This window comes from Babylonia areolata, chromosome 33, assembly GCF_041734735.1.
Source record: "Babylonia areolata isolate BAREFJ2019XMU chromosome 33, ASM4173473v1, whole genome shotgun sequence".
In the NCBI taxonomy this organism is placed as follows: Eukaryota; Metazoa; Mollusca; class Gastropoda; order Neogastropoda; family Buccinidae; genus Babylonia; species Babylonia areolata.
This window is the reverse complement of record NC_134908.1, coordinates 2,753,838-2,768,916: the sequence shown is the minus strand read 5'-3', so window position 1 is coordinate 2,768,916 and position 15,079 is coordinate 2,753,838. Positions and strand designations below refer to the sequence as shown.

The 15,079-nt window shown below is 40.4% G+C and overlaps 1 protein-coding gene across 1 annotated transcript in view; it reads right to left on the bottom strand.

The window, feature by feature from the left end:
* Positions 1-15,079, bottom strand: part of LOC143276836 (uncharacterized) — a 97,786-nt gene that overhangs the window by 20,588 nt on the left and 62,119 nt on the right. The window contains exons 9-11 of the mRNA XM_076581491.1: positions 13,802-13,884; positions 12,817-12,896; positions 8,987-9,074 (exon numbers count right to left, since the gene is read on the bottom strand). Coding sequence (XP_076437606.1) covers positions 8,987-9,074; positions 12,817-12,896; positions 13,802-13,884 — 251 coding nt within the window. The remainder of the gene's footprint in view (positions 1-8,986; positions 9,075-12,816; positions 12,897-13,801; positions 13,885-15,079) is intronic.

Here is a 15,079-nt window from a genome sequence, read left to right as displayed (position 1 = left end):
TGAAACAAACTCTCTTTCTTTGTTTCTCTCTCTTTCACATAAACAAACTCTCACACTCTCTCTCTCTGTTTCTCTCTCACATGAACAAACTCTCTTCCTCTGCTTCTATGACAATGTGAAGGTTTCTGTTCCCTCAGATCTTCTTAGAAACAGTCTTTATAATTCCCCATTCTGCTGCCTTGAAATTTTTATGTTTTTTTTTCCCTTCAAAATATTATTAACAAATTTTCTTTTCACTGCCTCAAACCTAATATAGAAAAAGAAAAAAAAAGGTAAACAGTATTTGATATGTTTCCAATATTTCAAATTATCATGAAAAGTGCAATTATTTTCATACTCCTTCTTTCCCAGCTCCATACAAAGATAAATGAATAAAGAAGAAAAAAAAAGTGAACATATACATATATACAAACAGAGGATATTTTCAGTACATATGAATCATATTTACACATCTATCGCAATCCCCACCCCCACCCCTATGCAATATGATAAATACAATCAAATTCAAAACTTGAAATTAATAACTAAACTTGCTTTCACAAAAATACAGAAGATATAGAGGAGACATGATACAAGTATTCAAGATAATTAATAAAATGGTTGACACTGACCCCTGCACCTTCTTTTCTACTAACAAACTCCATGTTACCAGAAGTTCAAATACTAACCTTTTCACAAAATTCTGCAGAACAAACATTCGTAAGTTTTCTTTTAGCTTTAGAGCAATTAAAGGATGGAATGCATTGAAAAATTCAACAAAAACAGCTTAAACTATTGACCAGTTCAAGAATCTTCTAGACAATGACTCTAAATCATTAATAAAACCATTCGATTTTGATGAATGAACATTTTAAAAATTTCATATGCATGTGCGCAACCCTAAACTATTTCTATATTAAGAAGGGGCATTGAAAAGCCAAAAAGGCTTTAAAAAAAAAAAAAAAAAAAAAAAAAAGAGTCCCGAATTCTGTACCTGTACCTAATATTTTTTACCCCATTATTTTTTTCTTTACTGATACAAAGAAGTCCATACTGCGTCAGACAAATGCTCAATTCTCCCCTGCAACCCTTCCACTTTCCTATTCCCCCCCCCCCCCCCCCCCCCCCCCCCAACATCTGTTGTCAGATTTTGAGAAAAAAAGCTTTTCCCGCCAACAAATGACATGTATGCCCTTATCATGCAGCCACTTCAAAATTCCAGCCTGTGTGCAACTGCCTAGTGGGTTTTGAACGATCTGGATCGTCTCTCGAATGTCACATAATAACTCTAGCCCACCCAAAACGTATTCATCCACTCTTTAAAACTGGTATAAATAATAAATTTGTAAATGATAGATGCGCAGACAGCTCCCTCACTAACTCACTAACTAAACAAACAAGCTAACACAATGAATAGAGCTGAATCATATCTCACCCATTTAAAATATATATATATATACAACAACAATCAGCAATAAACTAACATCAATATCAAATATACAACATATACAATCTAACAAATTATAAATCAAAGATTCGTTTAAAAAAAAAAAAAAAAAAAAAAAAATCAAATGAGTACAACTTGCACAAAATATATCCTTTGTGTACATTCACTATCATTCAATTAACAAGAGAAACATCTAGGAATTGAAAAAAAAAAAAAAAAAGAAAGATGAAGAAATAGGTGCATATCTAAAACACACCCCTCCAAAACACACACACACACACACTCCTTGTTTTTTCCGGCTTGCTGAAAGTGTCACAGGCAAAAACTACTAATCTATCACATGTCCGACTCGCAGCGCCATGCACAGAGTGTTAATATAATATATATATACTGGCCCTTGTGACATGCATAATTCTGGCATTCCAAAAACAGACGAAAAAAAAAAAAGAAAAGAAAAAGAATTTCATGGCAAAAAAGTGGCACAGCAATCAGTTGAAAAAAAAAAAAAAAAGGAATAAAAAAGAGTTAATAATATGGGTGAAAATGCATAGACACACTTCACCAAATCATCACATCATTTCAAACAAGAAAAAAAAAAAAACCCAACAATTTTCTTTTCAAATCACACAGAACTTGTTTTTTAAATCCCACATTTTTCTTTCTCTTCAGAGACCAAAAACAGTACACAATTTTAATTTCTGAAAAATACTGAACAGGCTTTGGCCATGAGTAAGTAAGTTAACACACCCATCGATACACACACGCATTACAAAAGACAAACAGTCAACCCTCCTATTACATAAATCCATGCCATGGTAGCACCTCTACAGTTCTTGTCAAAAACTTTCATCACTAACTAGTAAGACAATCACGAGGGTGTTAAAGACAAAAAAAAAAAAAAAAAAAAAAAAACCAACAAAAAAACACAAAAAAACCAAAAACAAAAAAACCCAACAACAACCACTTCTAGTCTACTGGTCAGGAGTTGAAAGTGAACGGGGAAGACGGGAGAACGAATAAAAAATAATAATAATTAAAAAGAGAAAGAGAGACAGACAGACAGACAGGCAGGCAGAGAGACAGAGAGAGAGAGAAGAGAGAGAGAGACAGAGAGAGATAAGAGAGGTTTGTGATATCCCATATCACCCACACAACTTTGTTCAGGTACTAACTGAGCACTACAGCTATCAGACCTAACCCTCCCTCAAATGTCTAACATCTCGATTAAACAGAAGAGAACACTCAGGGCAGGGGTGGGGGGCTGGGGGGGGGGGGACTTCAGGGAGTAGTACATGGGTGTGTGTGGATAAAGTCCATGTCGTCTATCACACACTTCAATCGGAACACTGTGTAGAACTGTGGGAAATTCCCACCCCTTCTTCAACTTTTATAAATCATTGGGTTTTTTTTTTTTTCTTTTTTGGAATAATTTCTTTAATAGAGGCAAAGTTTTACCTGGTTTGTTGTAAGCTATTTTGCTGGGGGTGGGGAGGGTGTGTGTGTGTGTGTGGGGGGGGGGGGGGTGGAGGCAAGGGGGGGGGGCAATGGTAGGAGTGGCACTGAAGGAAAAAACAGGGCGGTATGATTCATTGATTGTTTTTGGTGGGTTTATAAATCGTTGGGGTTTTTTTTTTTCTTTTTTCTTTTTTGGAATAATTTCTTTAATAGAGGCAAAGTTTTACCTGGTTTGTTGTAAGCTATTTTTGCAAGGGGAGGGCGGTGGGGAGGGTAGGGGGTATGGGGGGGAGAGCAATGGTAGGAGTGGCACTGAAGGAAAAACAGGGTGTTATGATTCATTGATTGTTTTTGGTGGTGGTGATAGAGGTGGTGATGATTTACAGGTAGACCAGAATAGAATAGAATAGAATAGAATATGACAGAATCACAACAAAATAAAATAAATTACAAAAAAAAGAATTAGAAACAGAATAGAACTGGAATAGAATTTCATAAAGTAAGAGCCAAAGTCCCATTCCGATTACTAGCAGACAAAAAGCGAGAGTGTGTATGAGTAAAGGAGGAGAGACAGACAAACAGAAAGAGAGAGTGGGAGACAGACAGACAGGGAAGACAGTGGCAGAAAAAACGGGAGAGACTGGTGATAGGAAGCAGACCGACAGAGAGACAGACAGAGAGACAGAGAGAGAGACTGACAGAGAGACAAACAGAGAGACCGACAGAGAGACCGACAGAGAGAGAGACTGACAGAGAGACTGACGGAGAGACCGACAGAGAGAGACGGAGAAACAGACAGAGAGACCGACAGAGAGAGAGACCGACAGAGAGTTAAGTATTGTGGTATGAAATGTATGAGACCGGTAGAGAGACCGACAGAGAGAATGACACACAATGAGACATACGCTGCGATCAAGACAGACAAGACAGAACCAAACGTAGGGAGACGGAGAGAGAAAGAAGGTAGACAGACAAATAACAGCAAGAAAGGTTAGAGATAATGGTTGTGAAACCGAGAGAAACTGATGGAGATAGTGAGAAACACAGATAAAGACAGAGAGACAGAGACAGAGAGATGGAGACAGACAGAAAGACAGAGAGAAACAGAGATGGAGACAGAGACAAAGAGAGATGGAGACAGAGAGAAAGATACAGAGACAGAGAGAAACAGAGATGGAGACAGAGAGAAAGATACAGAGACAAAGAGATGGAGATAGACAGAAAGACAGAGAGAAACAGAGATGGAGACAGAAAGATGCAGCGACAGAGAGAAAGAGAGATGGAGACAGAGAAAAATACAGAGAGAAACAGAGATAAAAAGACACAGAGGGAAAGATACAGCGACAGAGAGAAAAAGAGATCAAGACACAGAGAGAAACAGAGACGGAGACACACAGAGAAACAGATAAGACACACACAAAGAGAAACAGATACAGAGACACACAGAGAGAGACAGAGACGGAGACAGACAAAGCTTAAGAAAAAAATAAAATAAAATAAAATAAAATTTAAAAAAACATACTCTTAAAAGCACTGATCATATCTCTTACCCTGAGAGGCTTCGTGTTCTTTCGGACGTATCTTCCTCGCGAGTTTCGCTCATCCCAAACTAAGCGTCCATTGTGGAAATATTTATGCTTCCTTCAACATCACAGGCCGTCGTAGAAGGATGGAGGATGGAGGGGGGGGAGCACGCACGCACGCCACACGTGTGAAACAAAAACACACACACACAAAAAAAAAAACACACACACAAGCTTGGTTAGCATGCATTCACACACACATATTTCTTGTGTTTCAAGATGCACTCAAATTCTTGTCCAGCATACTATATATATACACAAGCTGCAATAAAAACATGAAATTAATTTCGAGATCAGTCTGGAATGAATAAAAACTACCAGCTCTAGAATTGTCAAAACAGGACTTGGAAAATGGAAAAGCGTGGTGGTGTCATCAAACTGACAGTGAACAATGAAACATGTCAGTCGTCTTCATACCGGAATAATGTTAAATAAAGGAAGACAAAAAAAAAAAAAAAAAAAATACTGTTCAATACTATTAATAGCCATGACCGGTTGAGACTGTATTTGTGATGTCTTTGATTTTTGGCATTGTGATGAATGTGATTGGTTTTGAAGTATTGAAATTCAGTTTTTTTTAAAGTATTGTAGATATGCTTTGAAAGCATTGTGGTGCTAGTGTTAAGTATTGTGGTATGAAATGTGCACTATTCAGATATTCTGATACATGATATGCACGCTGAGTGTTGTGTTGTGTACAATGATTTTTGTGCATGTCTGAACAGAGTGTGGTTGCACTTCTATGCAGGGATACGGATGAAAGTTTTTCAATGTAGTGTTTACACGCATGCTTTGCTTGTCAGCTTTTCAACAGTACGGCGCAACTAAGCATGTCTTTACATGCAAAGGCGCTCTATGAATAGGATAATCATCATCATCAACATTACTATTATTTTCATTATTATTATCATTGAATTTCTCCCACCCATGCATTCACACAAAGCTTCACTTCGCATTCCCTCTACATGCTGTGAATGTCGTACAACGAAACATCAGGTATAAACACGACAAACTCTCACAGCATGCTGAAATATAATAAACACATCATCACCAAGGCTGTGTGCCTAACACATGCTGAAATGTAAAACGACACATCGTCAAGGCATCAGCGATGTACACGCTACACGACGCGTGCTGTACACGCTACACAGCCATAACACATGCTGAAATGTAAAACGACACATCGTCAAGGCATCAGCAATGTACACAGCACACGACGCGCGCTGTACACGCTACACAGCCACAACACATGCTGCAATGTAAAACGACACACCAATGGTCAAGCACACATGCTGCAAGTGAAGATGGTAGTGATCAGTGTGCCTGTGTACTAAGTCCAGTTTGCTCTCTTGAGAGACGCGTCATTCCAGAATGAGAAAGCATCTGTATGTATAATCCTGAGCTGAGGTGCTGATGTCATACAAGAAATCATAGAGTTTTAGGGTTGATTGGCTAAGAGCGGACCAGGTAAGACGCCTCGTCTTTTCACTGTTAGCCGCGCGAAATTTGGCCAAGCAGAGCAAACCGATAGGCCTAGTTTGCATCAGTTTGACATGGTACAGTATATGACACCAAACATCTATTTTTTTAGTGTAAGGTTTTTGTCAAACCATTTTTTCCTTTCTTAACAATTTTTTGAAGGTATGTCTGAAGACGTGCATGTGTATAAATGCTTATCCTTATCTTTTTTTTTTAATTTTTTTTTTTTTAAAATTCATTTATTTTGTGTTTATGGGTTAGGTTTTTGTAAAAATCTTTTAAAGATTTTTTTTGTTGTTTAATCTAAAGATGTACAAGAGTATAAATGCTTATCTTGTTATTTTTATTTGTTTATATAGTTTATGTTTAAGCGTAAGTTTTTTTGGGTTTTTTTAATTTTTTTTATATAAAACATTATATATTTTTGGTAGGTATGTCTGAAGATGAACAGGAGTATAAATGCTTACCTTGCTTTTTCTTTTTTCATTTATTAATTTTGTGTTTTAGGCCTTGGAGAAGGGTTTTTGTCAAACCCTTTTTTTCTTCTTCTTCTTTTTTTGTTGTTGGAAGATGTCTGAAGATGTACAAAAGTACAAATGCTTCTACCTATTTTGTGTTTTATGGTGAGGGTTTTCGTGAAACCTTATCATTTTAGGGTTGGTATATCTAAAGATGTAAATGTTTATCTTCTTTATCTTATTTATTGATTTTTTTTTTTTTTTTATTCTATCCCACCGTTCCACCATTTTGTAATGCACGGAAGACCACAGAATTAGGGACTTAGTTCTTTTTTTGTTGTTGTTGTTGTTGTTGCTGCAAGTGGAGTGATGGCCTAGAGGTAACGCGTCCGCCTAGGAAGCGAGAGAATCTGAGCACGCTGGTTCGAACCACAGCTCAGCCACCGATATCTTCTCCCCCTCCACTAGACCTTGAGTGGTGGTCTGGACGCTAGTCATTCGGATGAGATGATAAACCGAGGTCCCATGTGCAGCATGTGTAAAAGAACCCACAGCAACAAAGGGTTGCTCCTGGCAAAATTCTATAGAAAAATCCACTTCGATAGGAAAAACAAATCAAACTGCACGCAGGAAAAAAATACACAAAAAAATGGGTGGTGCTGTAGTGTTGCGACGTGCTCTCCCTGGGGAGAGCAGCCCGAATTTCACACAGAGAAATCTGTTGTGACAAAAGGAAATACAAATACAAATAGATAAGGATTGAAAGGCCATAGAATAAGGGACTTTGTTATTTTTTTGTTGTTGTTGCTGTTGCTATAACAGATGAAAACAAGGCCATAGAATAAGGGACTTTGTTATTTTTTGTTGTTGCTGCTGCTATGACAGATGAAAACAAGGCCATAGAATAAGGGACTTTGTTATTTTTTGTTGTTGTTGCTGCTGCTATGAGATGAAAACAAGGCCATAGAATAAGGGACTTTGTTATTTTTTGTTGTTGCTGCTGCTATGACATGAAAACAAGGCCATAGAATAAGGGACTTTGTTATTTTTTGTTGTTGCTGCTGCTGCTATGACAGATGAAAGCAATGATAATGAAGACACTGCTATAAAGGTCCGCGAAGGTCTGGAACTAAGTGACAAGCAGCGCCAGCTACGCCCCCTTTTTCATGTCACATTCTGGCATCGAAAACGCTGCCTTTTCACCATGCAAAATGCCAAAGCGAGCGAGACGATACACAAGGACAGGGCTCAACTCTCTTGCTACTGAACTTCTAAAAGCTAAGAGTCGGACATGCGAATATGCTAAAATGCTTTGATTTTTTTTTTTTTTAATTTTTTTAATTTTTATAATAAATAATAAAACGAAGAATGTGAAGAAAGTGCTGGAATAAAATATGAACCCCTATGGACAAGAATAATATTCACTTGAAACCAGTCACTGTGCAATGTCATATATCCATATGACAAAGATCTGAAATCCTAAAAAAAGAAAAAAAAAAGATCTTGTATCCATACAATGTAGATCTAAAATTCTTTAAAACAAAACAAGCAAACAAACAAAAAAGGTACCCATGTAGCTAAGACCTAAAATCCTCAAACAATCAAAAAAAGTATCTATACAAAGAAGACATGAAATTCCTTATAAAAATTTAAAAATTCTATCCATAAGACTAAAAAAATATAAAGAATTTTTTTTAAAACCCAAAACAACCCATCTTGTACAAGGAAGACCTAAAAATCCGTTAAAGATTTTTATCCATCCCGACGAAGACCTTAAAAAAACAAAACAAAAAAAAAACCCACGCCTGAACTCCAAGGCACATTTACTTCTACTTGAAAAACGTTTCAACGCCAGAACTAAGGTCCTATGCCAGGAACACTCTATGCAAGCTGAAATCCACACCACACGAGTCACACACACACACGCGCGCACACACACACACAGACAATCCTATCTTGAAGGTTCATTCCCCTCTACTCAAAACTTGTTGTTTAAAACCAGAAATAAGTTCCTGAACAAGGTCTTAAAACAGGAACACTCCCAAAAAGCCAAAATCCACACCACCAGAGTCTAAAAGACAAAACACGAAAACCTGAATTTCAAGGTTACACATTTGCCTCTACTCAAAACTTGCTGGTTAACTCTGGAAAATAAGGTCCTAAACCAGGTAGACTCTCAGCAAGCCAAATTCCACACCATCACTCAGACATGCCCCCCCCCCCACCCCCCATCTCCTCCCCACCCCCACCCGCCGAGACACAATCTTATTTTCAATGGTACTCAAAACATGTTGTTTAAATCTACAATCCAGAAATAAGGTTCTAAACCAAGGACGTAAAAAAAAAAAAAAAAAAAAAAAAAAAGGAACACTATCAGCAAACCGAAATCCACACCATCCAAGCCTTGCACACACACACACACTCTCACAGTCACACACACTGGCATGCTGCATGTCAAGGCTTGGGGTGGGGGGGGGGGGGGGGGGGGGGGAGGGATGGTGTGTGTGTGGGGGGGATGGTGGGGGGATAGGGGGATGGTTGGGGTGGGGGGGGGGAGGTGTTGTTCATCACACACAGCTACTCACATAGAGCGGCTTGCAGTTCTCGCGAACGTACCGCCCGGCGGGGGTCAGGGGATCCCAGTCCAGACGGCCGTGGTAGAAAAAATTGGTTCTTTTGTGGGGAGTGAGGGGGGTGTGGGGGTGTGGTGGGGGTGGGACAGAAGCACATCATTGTAATAATAAAGAAATTTCCCCCCCCCCCCCCCCCCCCTAAAATTACGGTTTATCTATCATACTTACCGTGACCCACTAGCGCAGTGAACCTGTCACAAGTCTTCGTCAAGACACAAAACATGAGTGTCAAAGAATCGACAGACAGACAGAAAAAAAAACCCCAAAACAGCCGTATGAAGAGCACAGGATCAGGAGTCTTCTTCTTCTTCTGCGTTCACTCGTATGCACGTGAGTGGGCTTTTACGTGTATGACCGTTTTTACCCCGCCATGTAGGCAGCCATACTCCGTTTTTGGGGGTGTGCATGCTGGGTATGTTCTTGTTTCCATAACCCACCGAACGCTGACATGGATAACAGGATCTTTAACGTGCGTTATTTGATCTTCTGCTTGCATATACACACGAAGGGGGTTCAGGCACTAGCAGGTCTGCACATATGTTGACCTGGGAGATCGTAAAAATCTCCACCCTTTACCCACCAGGCGCCGTCACCGTGATTCGAACCCGGGACCCTCAGATTGAACGTCCAACGCTTTAACCACTCGGCTATTGCGCCCGTCTGATCAGGAGTCAAGATGGCTGCCGGAAAAAGAGGAAGCTCGTCAGGGAGGTAACCTACTTCCGGGAGGTTATCGGCCGTAGCTACTTTTCGTTTTCTCCGCATTGGCAGGTAGTAGTTTTGCACAGGACAAGAATTGGGGACTCCCTGCCAGAGTCTGTCTGCACTGGTGGGTGACGGTAAAGTATGTGTAGTTAAAATAGTAGTAAAAAACAGTAATGACAGTTCACTTTCAGACCTCTCAAAGCACTTTACACAAGAACATGCCAGTCAATACAGTTTCTGTTTCTGAAGAAGGCACCACTGCATCACAACTCCATATACACTACACTAAAAAGAAATTTTAAAAATTAAAAAAATATATTAAAAAACAACAAAAGACAAAAACAAAGATTTAAACAAAAAAAACCCCAGTAACACAAACAACCAAAAAACCCCCCAAAACATTAAAAAATCAAAATGCATTTCGACTCCCACGTCTTCAATACACTGAACACAACAAAAACAGGCAACGGAAACGAAAAACTTCACTATGATAACTTTGGTTTTTTCGGTCAAATAAATTGGAGAAAAAAAAGGTGTAGATAAAAGAGAAAGAAAAAAATGTTTTTTTTTTTTTTTAAAGAGATAAAATGTTATCAGAATAAAATAAAAAATTAACTGCGGCTTTGGCTTTTGAGTTTTGCAGGAGGAAAGCTCTCTTGGAGCTGCATACTTCATGTTCTCTGTTCTAGACCTAACACGTAAATGTAAATTGTAATACAGACATATTTTCTTCTTATTATTATTATCATCCTAATCATCATTATCATCATCATTATTATTCTTGCCAGTCCTTATCGGAACCTGGGCAGAGATCTTTTATTGTTTTCAATGTTCTTTAGTTTTTGCTGTTGTTCTTGTTGCTATGTGTTTGTTCTGTGTACATATTTGTGTGTGTGTGTGTGTGTGTGTTTTCCATGAACAACACAAATGACGGACAAGTGAAAATGACAATCAGCATTGTTTCTGTGACAAATAACGACACACACACATACACAACACCATCAGGCTGGACCTTTCACACACACTGTGCAGCAACAATAAATCACCTGCCAATGACAAACTGTCAACCCCCCAACACCCACCCCCAAAACACACACTCCCAACAATATTAAACCTCTCTCAGGATATAACTACTACTTTCAGCAGCATTCCAGACGGTGAAATCTCTGCAAGATCACTCAAAAAAAAAAAAAAACAACAACAAAAAACACAACAACTTCACAGCAAATTAAGTCTGCACCTCAGATGGCAAAGTCTCTGCAAGAACACACTAAAAAAAAAAATAAAAAAAATAAAAAATAAAATAAACTTCACCGCAAATGAAGTCTGTCAAACAGGATCAACACTCTCATCGCCATCATCCCGCTCTGAAAATGGAGTATGACTGCCTACATGGTGAGGTTAAAATAAAACGTTCACAGAAGTAAACGCCCATTGGTGTGAACATGGGAGTTGCAGCCCACGAACACACATACACACACACACACACAATCGCCATCGTTATCTGAAAGGTACTGCTGAAATGGAGAAGGACAAGACAGATATGACTGCCTATATGGTGAGGTTAAAATAAAACGTTCACAGAAGTAAACGCCCAATCATGCATTGGTGTGAACATGGGAGCTGCAGCCCACGAACACACACACACATACACACACAAAATCGCCATCGTTATCTGAAAGGTACTGCTGAACAGGAGAAGGACAAGACAGATATGACTGCCTACATGGTGAGGTTAAACTAAAACGGTCACAGAAGTAAAAGCCTGCTCATGCATTGGTGTGAACATGGGAGTTGCAGCCCACGAACACACACACACACACACACAATCGCCATCGTTATCTGAAAGGTACTGCTGAAATGGAGAAGGACAAGACAGATATGACTGCCTATATGGTGAGGTTAAAATAAAACGTTCACAGAAGTAAACGCCCAATCATGCATTGGTGTGAACATGGGAGCTGCAGCCCACGAACACACACACACATACACACACAAAATCGCCATCGTTATCTGAAAGGTACTGCTGAAATGGAGAAGGACAAGACAGATATGACTGCCTACATGGTGAGGTTAAAATAAAACGGTCACAGAAGTAAACGCCCACTGGTGCATTGGTGTGAACATGGGAGCTGCAGCCCACGAACACACACACACACACACACACAAAATCGCCATCGTTATCTGAAAGGTACTGCTGAAATGGAGAAGGGCAAGACAGATATGACTGCCTACATGGTGAGGTTAAAATAAAACGGTCACAGAAGTAAACGCCCACTGGTGCATTGGTGTGAACATGGGAGCTGCAGCCCACGAACACACACACACACAAAATCGCCATCGTTATCTGAAAGGTACTGCTGAAAAGGAGAAGGGCAAGACAGATATGAGTAAGGGCTGCAATACTTCAAACCACAGCTGCTCCTGTTCGAACCACTTAAAAAAAAAAAAAAACCCAAAAAACCCCATGGAACTCTGCAATCTGCAAGCTCTTTGATTTGTCAAGTTTCATGTAGTTAATTATCCTGCCACTCCTATCAGAGTACAAAGGACTACAACAACAAAAAAACGATGACTTCATGTCCAGAATTAACATTTTTAAATGCACAACAGCGTCGCAGGGAGGTTCACAAAAAAACAACAACCCACAAACGTCTTTTAAACCCCAAAAGAGTTTCCGATCAACATTTGCGAATCTAATAAACTTAGTTTATTGACAGGATTCAGCACCATAAAAATTTTGTAATCATTGTTCTTATCATTATCTTTATATCAACAACAAATGCTGAAACTAACCAAATTCAGTGTCTTCAAATGCTAACATATTTTCTTATAAAAAACAAAAAAAAACAAAAAACAAAAACACACACAAAAAAAAGTAGTAAGACTGAAGATGTCTGCGTACACACCCCCTTCACGAGGGGCAAAGGCCTTTCTGAATAAATCATTCGCATTAAATTCAATTTCATACATTCATTCTCTCCCCGCTATGATCGTTCTACGTCTGGAACGTTTTCAATTCAGTTTGAGCTTCACCCTTTTGCTGCTGTAGTTGTCGCTGTCAGTGTCAGACTCACTTGGTTTTCTTGGCCATCCTGTAGGGTAGGGAGCCCAGGATTCTTTCCATCATGGCCAGGTGTTCTTTGTTGTCGTGCGTCTGCACACACACACACACACATGAATACGAACACACGCACGCACATGAATACACACACACACACATACATGCACACACACACACACACACACACACACATGAATACGAACACACGCACGCACATGAATACACACACACACACATGAATACGAACACACGCACAAATACATGAATACACACACACACACACATGTGAATGCACACAAACACACATACACAAGCACATACACACACATTGCCACACACATGAATACACACACACACACACACATGTGAATACACACACACACACAAGCACACAAACATTCACACACATTGCCACACACACACACACCAACACCACCCACACAAACCACAAACACATACACCACACACACAGACACACCCACACCACACACACACACACGCATACACCACACACATAGACACACACACACCACACATACAGACACACATACAGACACACGCACACAAATACAGGTGAGGTGGATAGGGATGACGGTCCTGTTTATGCTAAGAGGCGAGGGGTTTGGGGCTGAGGCATGAAGTTGTGTGTGTGTGTGTGTGTGTGTGTGTGTGTGTGTGTGTGTGTGTGTGTGTATTGTGTGTGTGTGTGTGTGTGTGTGTTGTGTGTGTGTGTGTGTGTGTGTGTGTGTGTGTGTGTGTGTGTGTGTGTGTGTGTGTGCATGTTAAGGGTTTGGGGTGGGGGGTCAACGTTCACATGTTCACCAGAATGCGATGTTTGCACATGTGAGTGATTTACCACAGATATCAGTGCACGCACCTGACTGAATGTGTGTGCATGTTTGTGTGTGTGCGTGTGTGTAAGTATATGTGTGTGTGCGTGTAAGTGCATGTGCATGCAATGCATGTGTGTGTGTGAGCAGCAACCAACGTGAGCTGACCTGGAAGAGAGTGTAGCCCGTGTAGAGTTCGAACATGATGCAGCCCACACTCCACACATCACACGCCTGGGACCATCCCAGCTCTGCAAAAGGCATAACAAACAAACTATTAATAATGTTATATATATATAAAAAAAAAAAAAAAAATTCTAAAGAAGAAAAGCAACCACAACAACAAAAATTAGCTACAAAAAAACCCCTCCCACACAAAAACCCACATGAGGTTTCAAGCTATGGATGAGGCATCATCTTCATGGTCTTCTGATTCCAGTCTATATGAAAACTTCAAAATTTGCTAACACACGTTTACAGGGAAACCATTCACAAATACAATCGCCTTACACCCCCCCCTACCTTTTTCTGAACCCCCTTGCCCCCACGCCCCCCCCCTTCCCACTCTCTCTCACACTCCACCCTCTCTTCTCAAATGTTATCTCCTGCACCTGAATGAAATATGCGCACACACACACACGCACACACACACAGACACACATATACACACACCACACACACACACACTCACAGATACACACACTACACACACAGACAGAAATACACAAACACGCACACACACACACTGACAGACACACACACCACACACACATACACACACAGAAAGACACACACATACACCCTGTCTCCCAACACATCGCTTGCTAAAGACAGGTGCTGAGAACTTCACAGTGGTGGCTAAAGGCGTTCACCTCCTCTCACTAATCTATCTGCCTTCACACACACACACACATACACTCACACACAGACACACACACACACAGAGACACACACACACAGACACACAAACACACACACGCTCACACACACACACACACTCTTGCTTCTCCCAGCCAGTCAAGCTCAATAGTCCTAATCAGCTCAGTGTCCCAGCACTACCTTACACTCCTCACCCCCCCCCCCAACCCCCCCCCCCCCCTCCAAGCACCATCACCACCCACCAATCCACCTTCAAACTCAGTTTATCAGCAAGTCGACTGCCGATGATGGACAACTGCTAAGTTTAAACCAAAAAAAAAAAAAAAAAAAAAAAAAAAAAAAGCCAAAAGCCCTTTAACCACATCACACCCTGTCTACACATTCCACCTGTCTCTGCCCTCCCTCCTCTCTCTCTCTCCCTCCACCCCCCCCCCCCCTCCCAACCACTCGTCTCTCCCTCCCCCCTAACCACTCTAGCAACCACCACCCCCTCTCTCTCTCCCTCCCCCCCCCCTCTCTCTCTCTCTCCTCCACCCCACACCATTCCATCTGACAACCTCCTGTAAA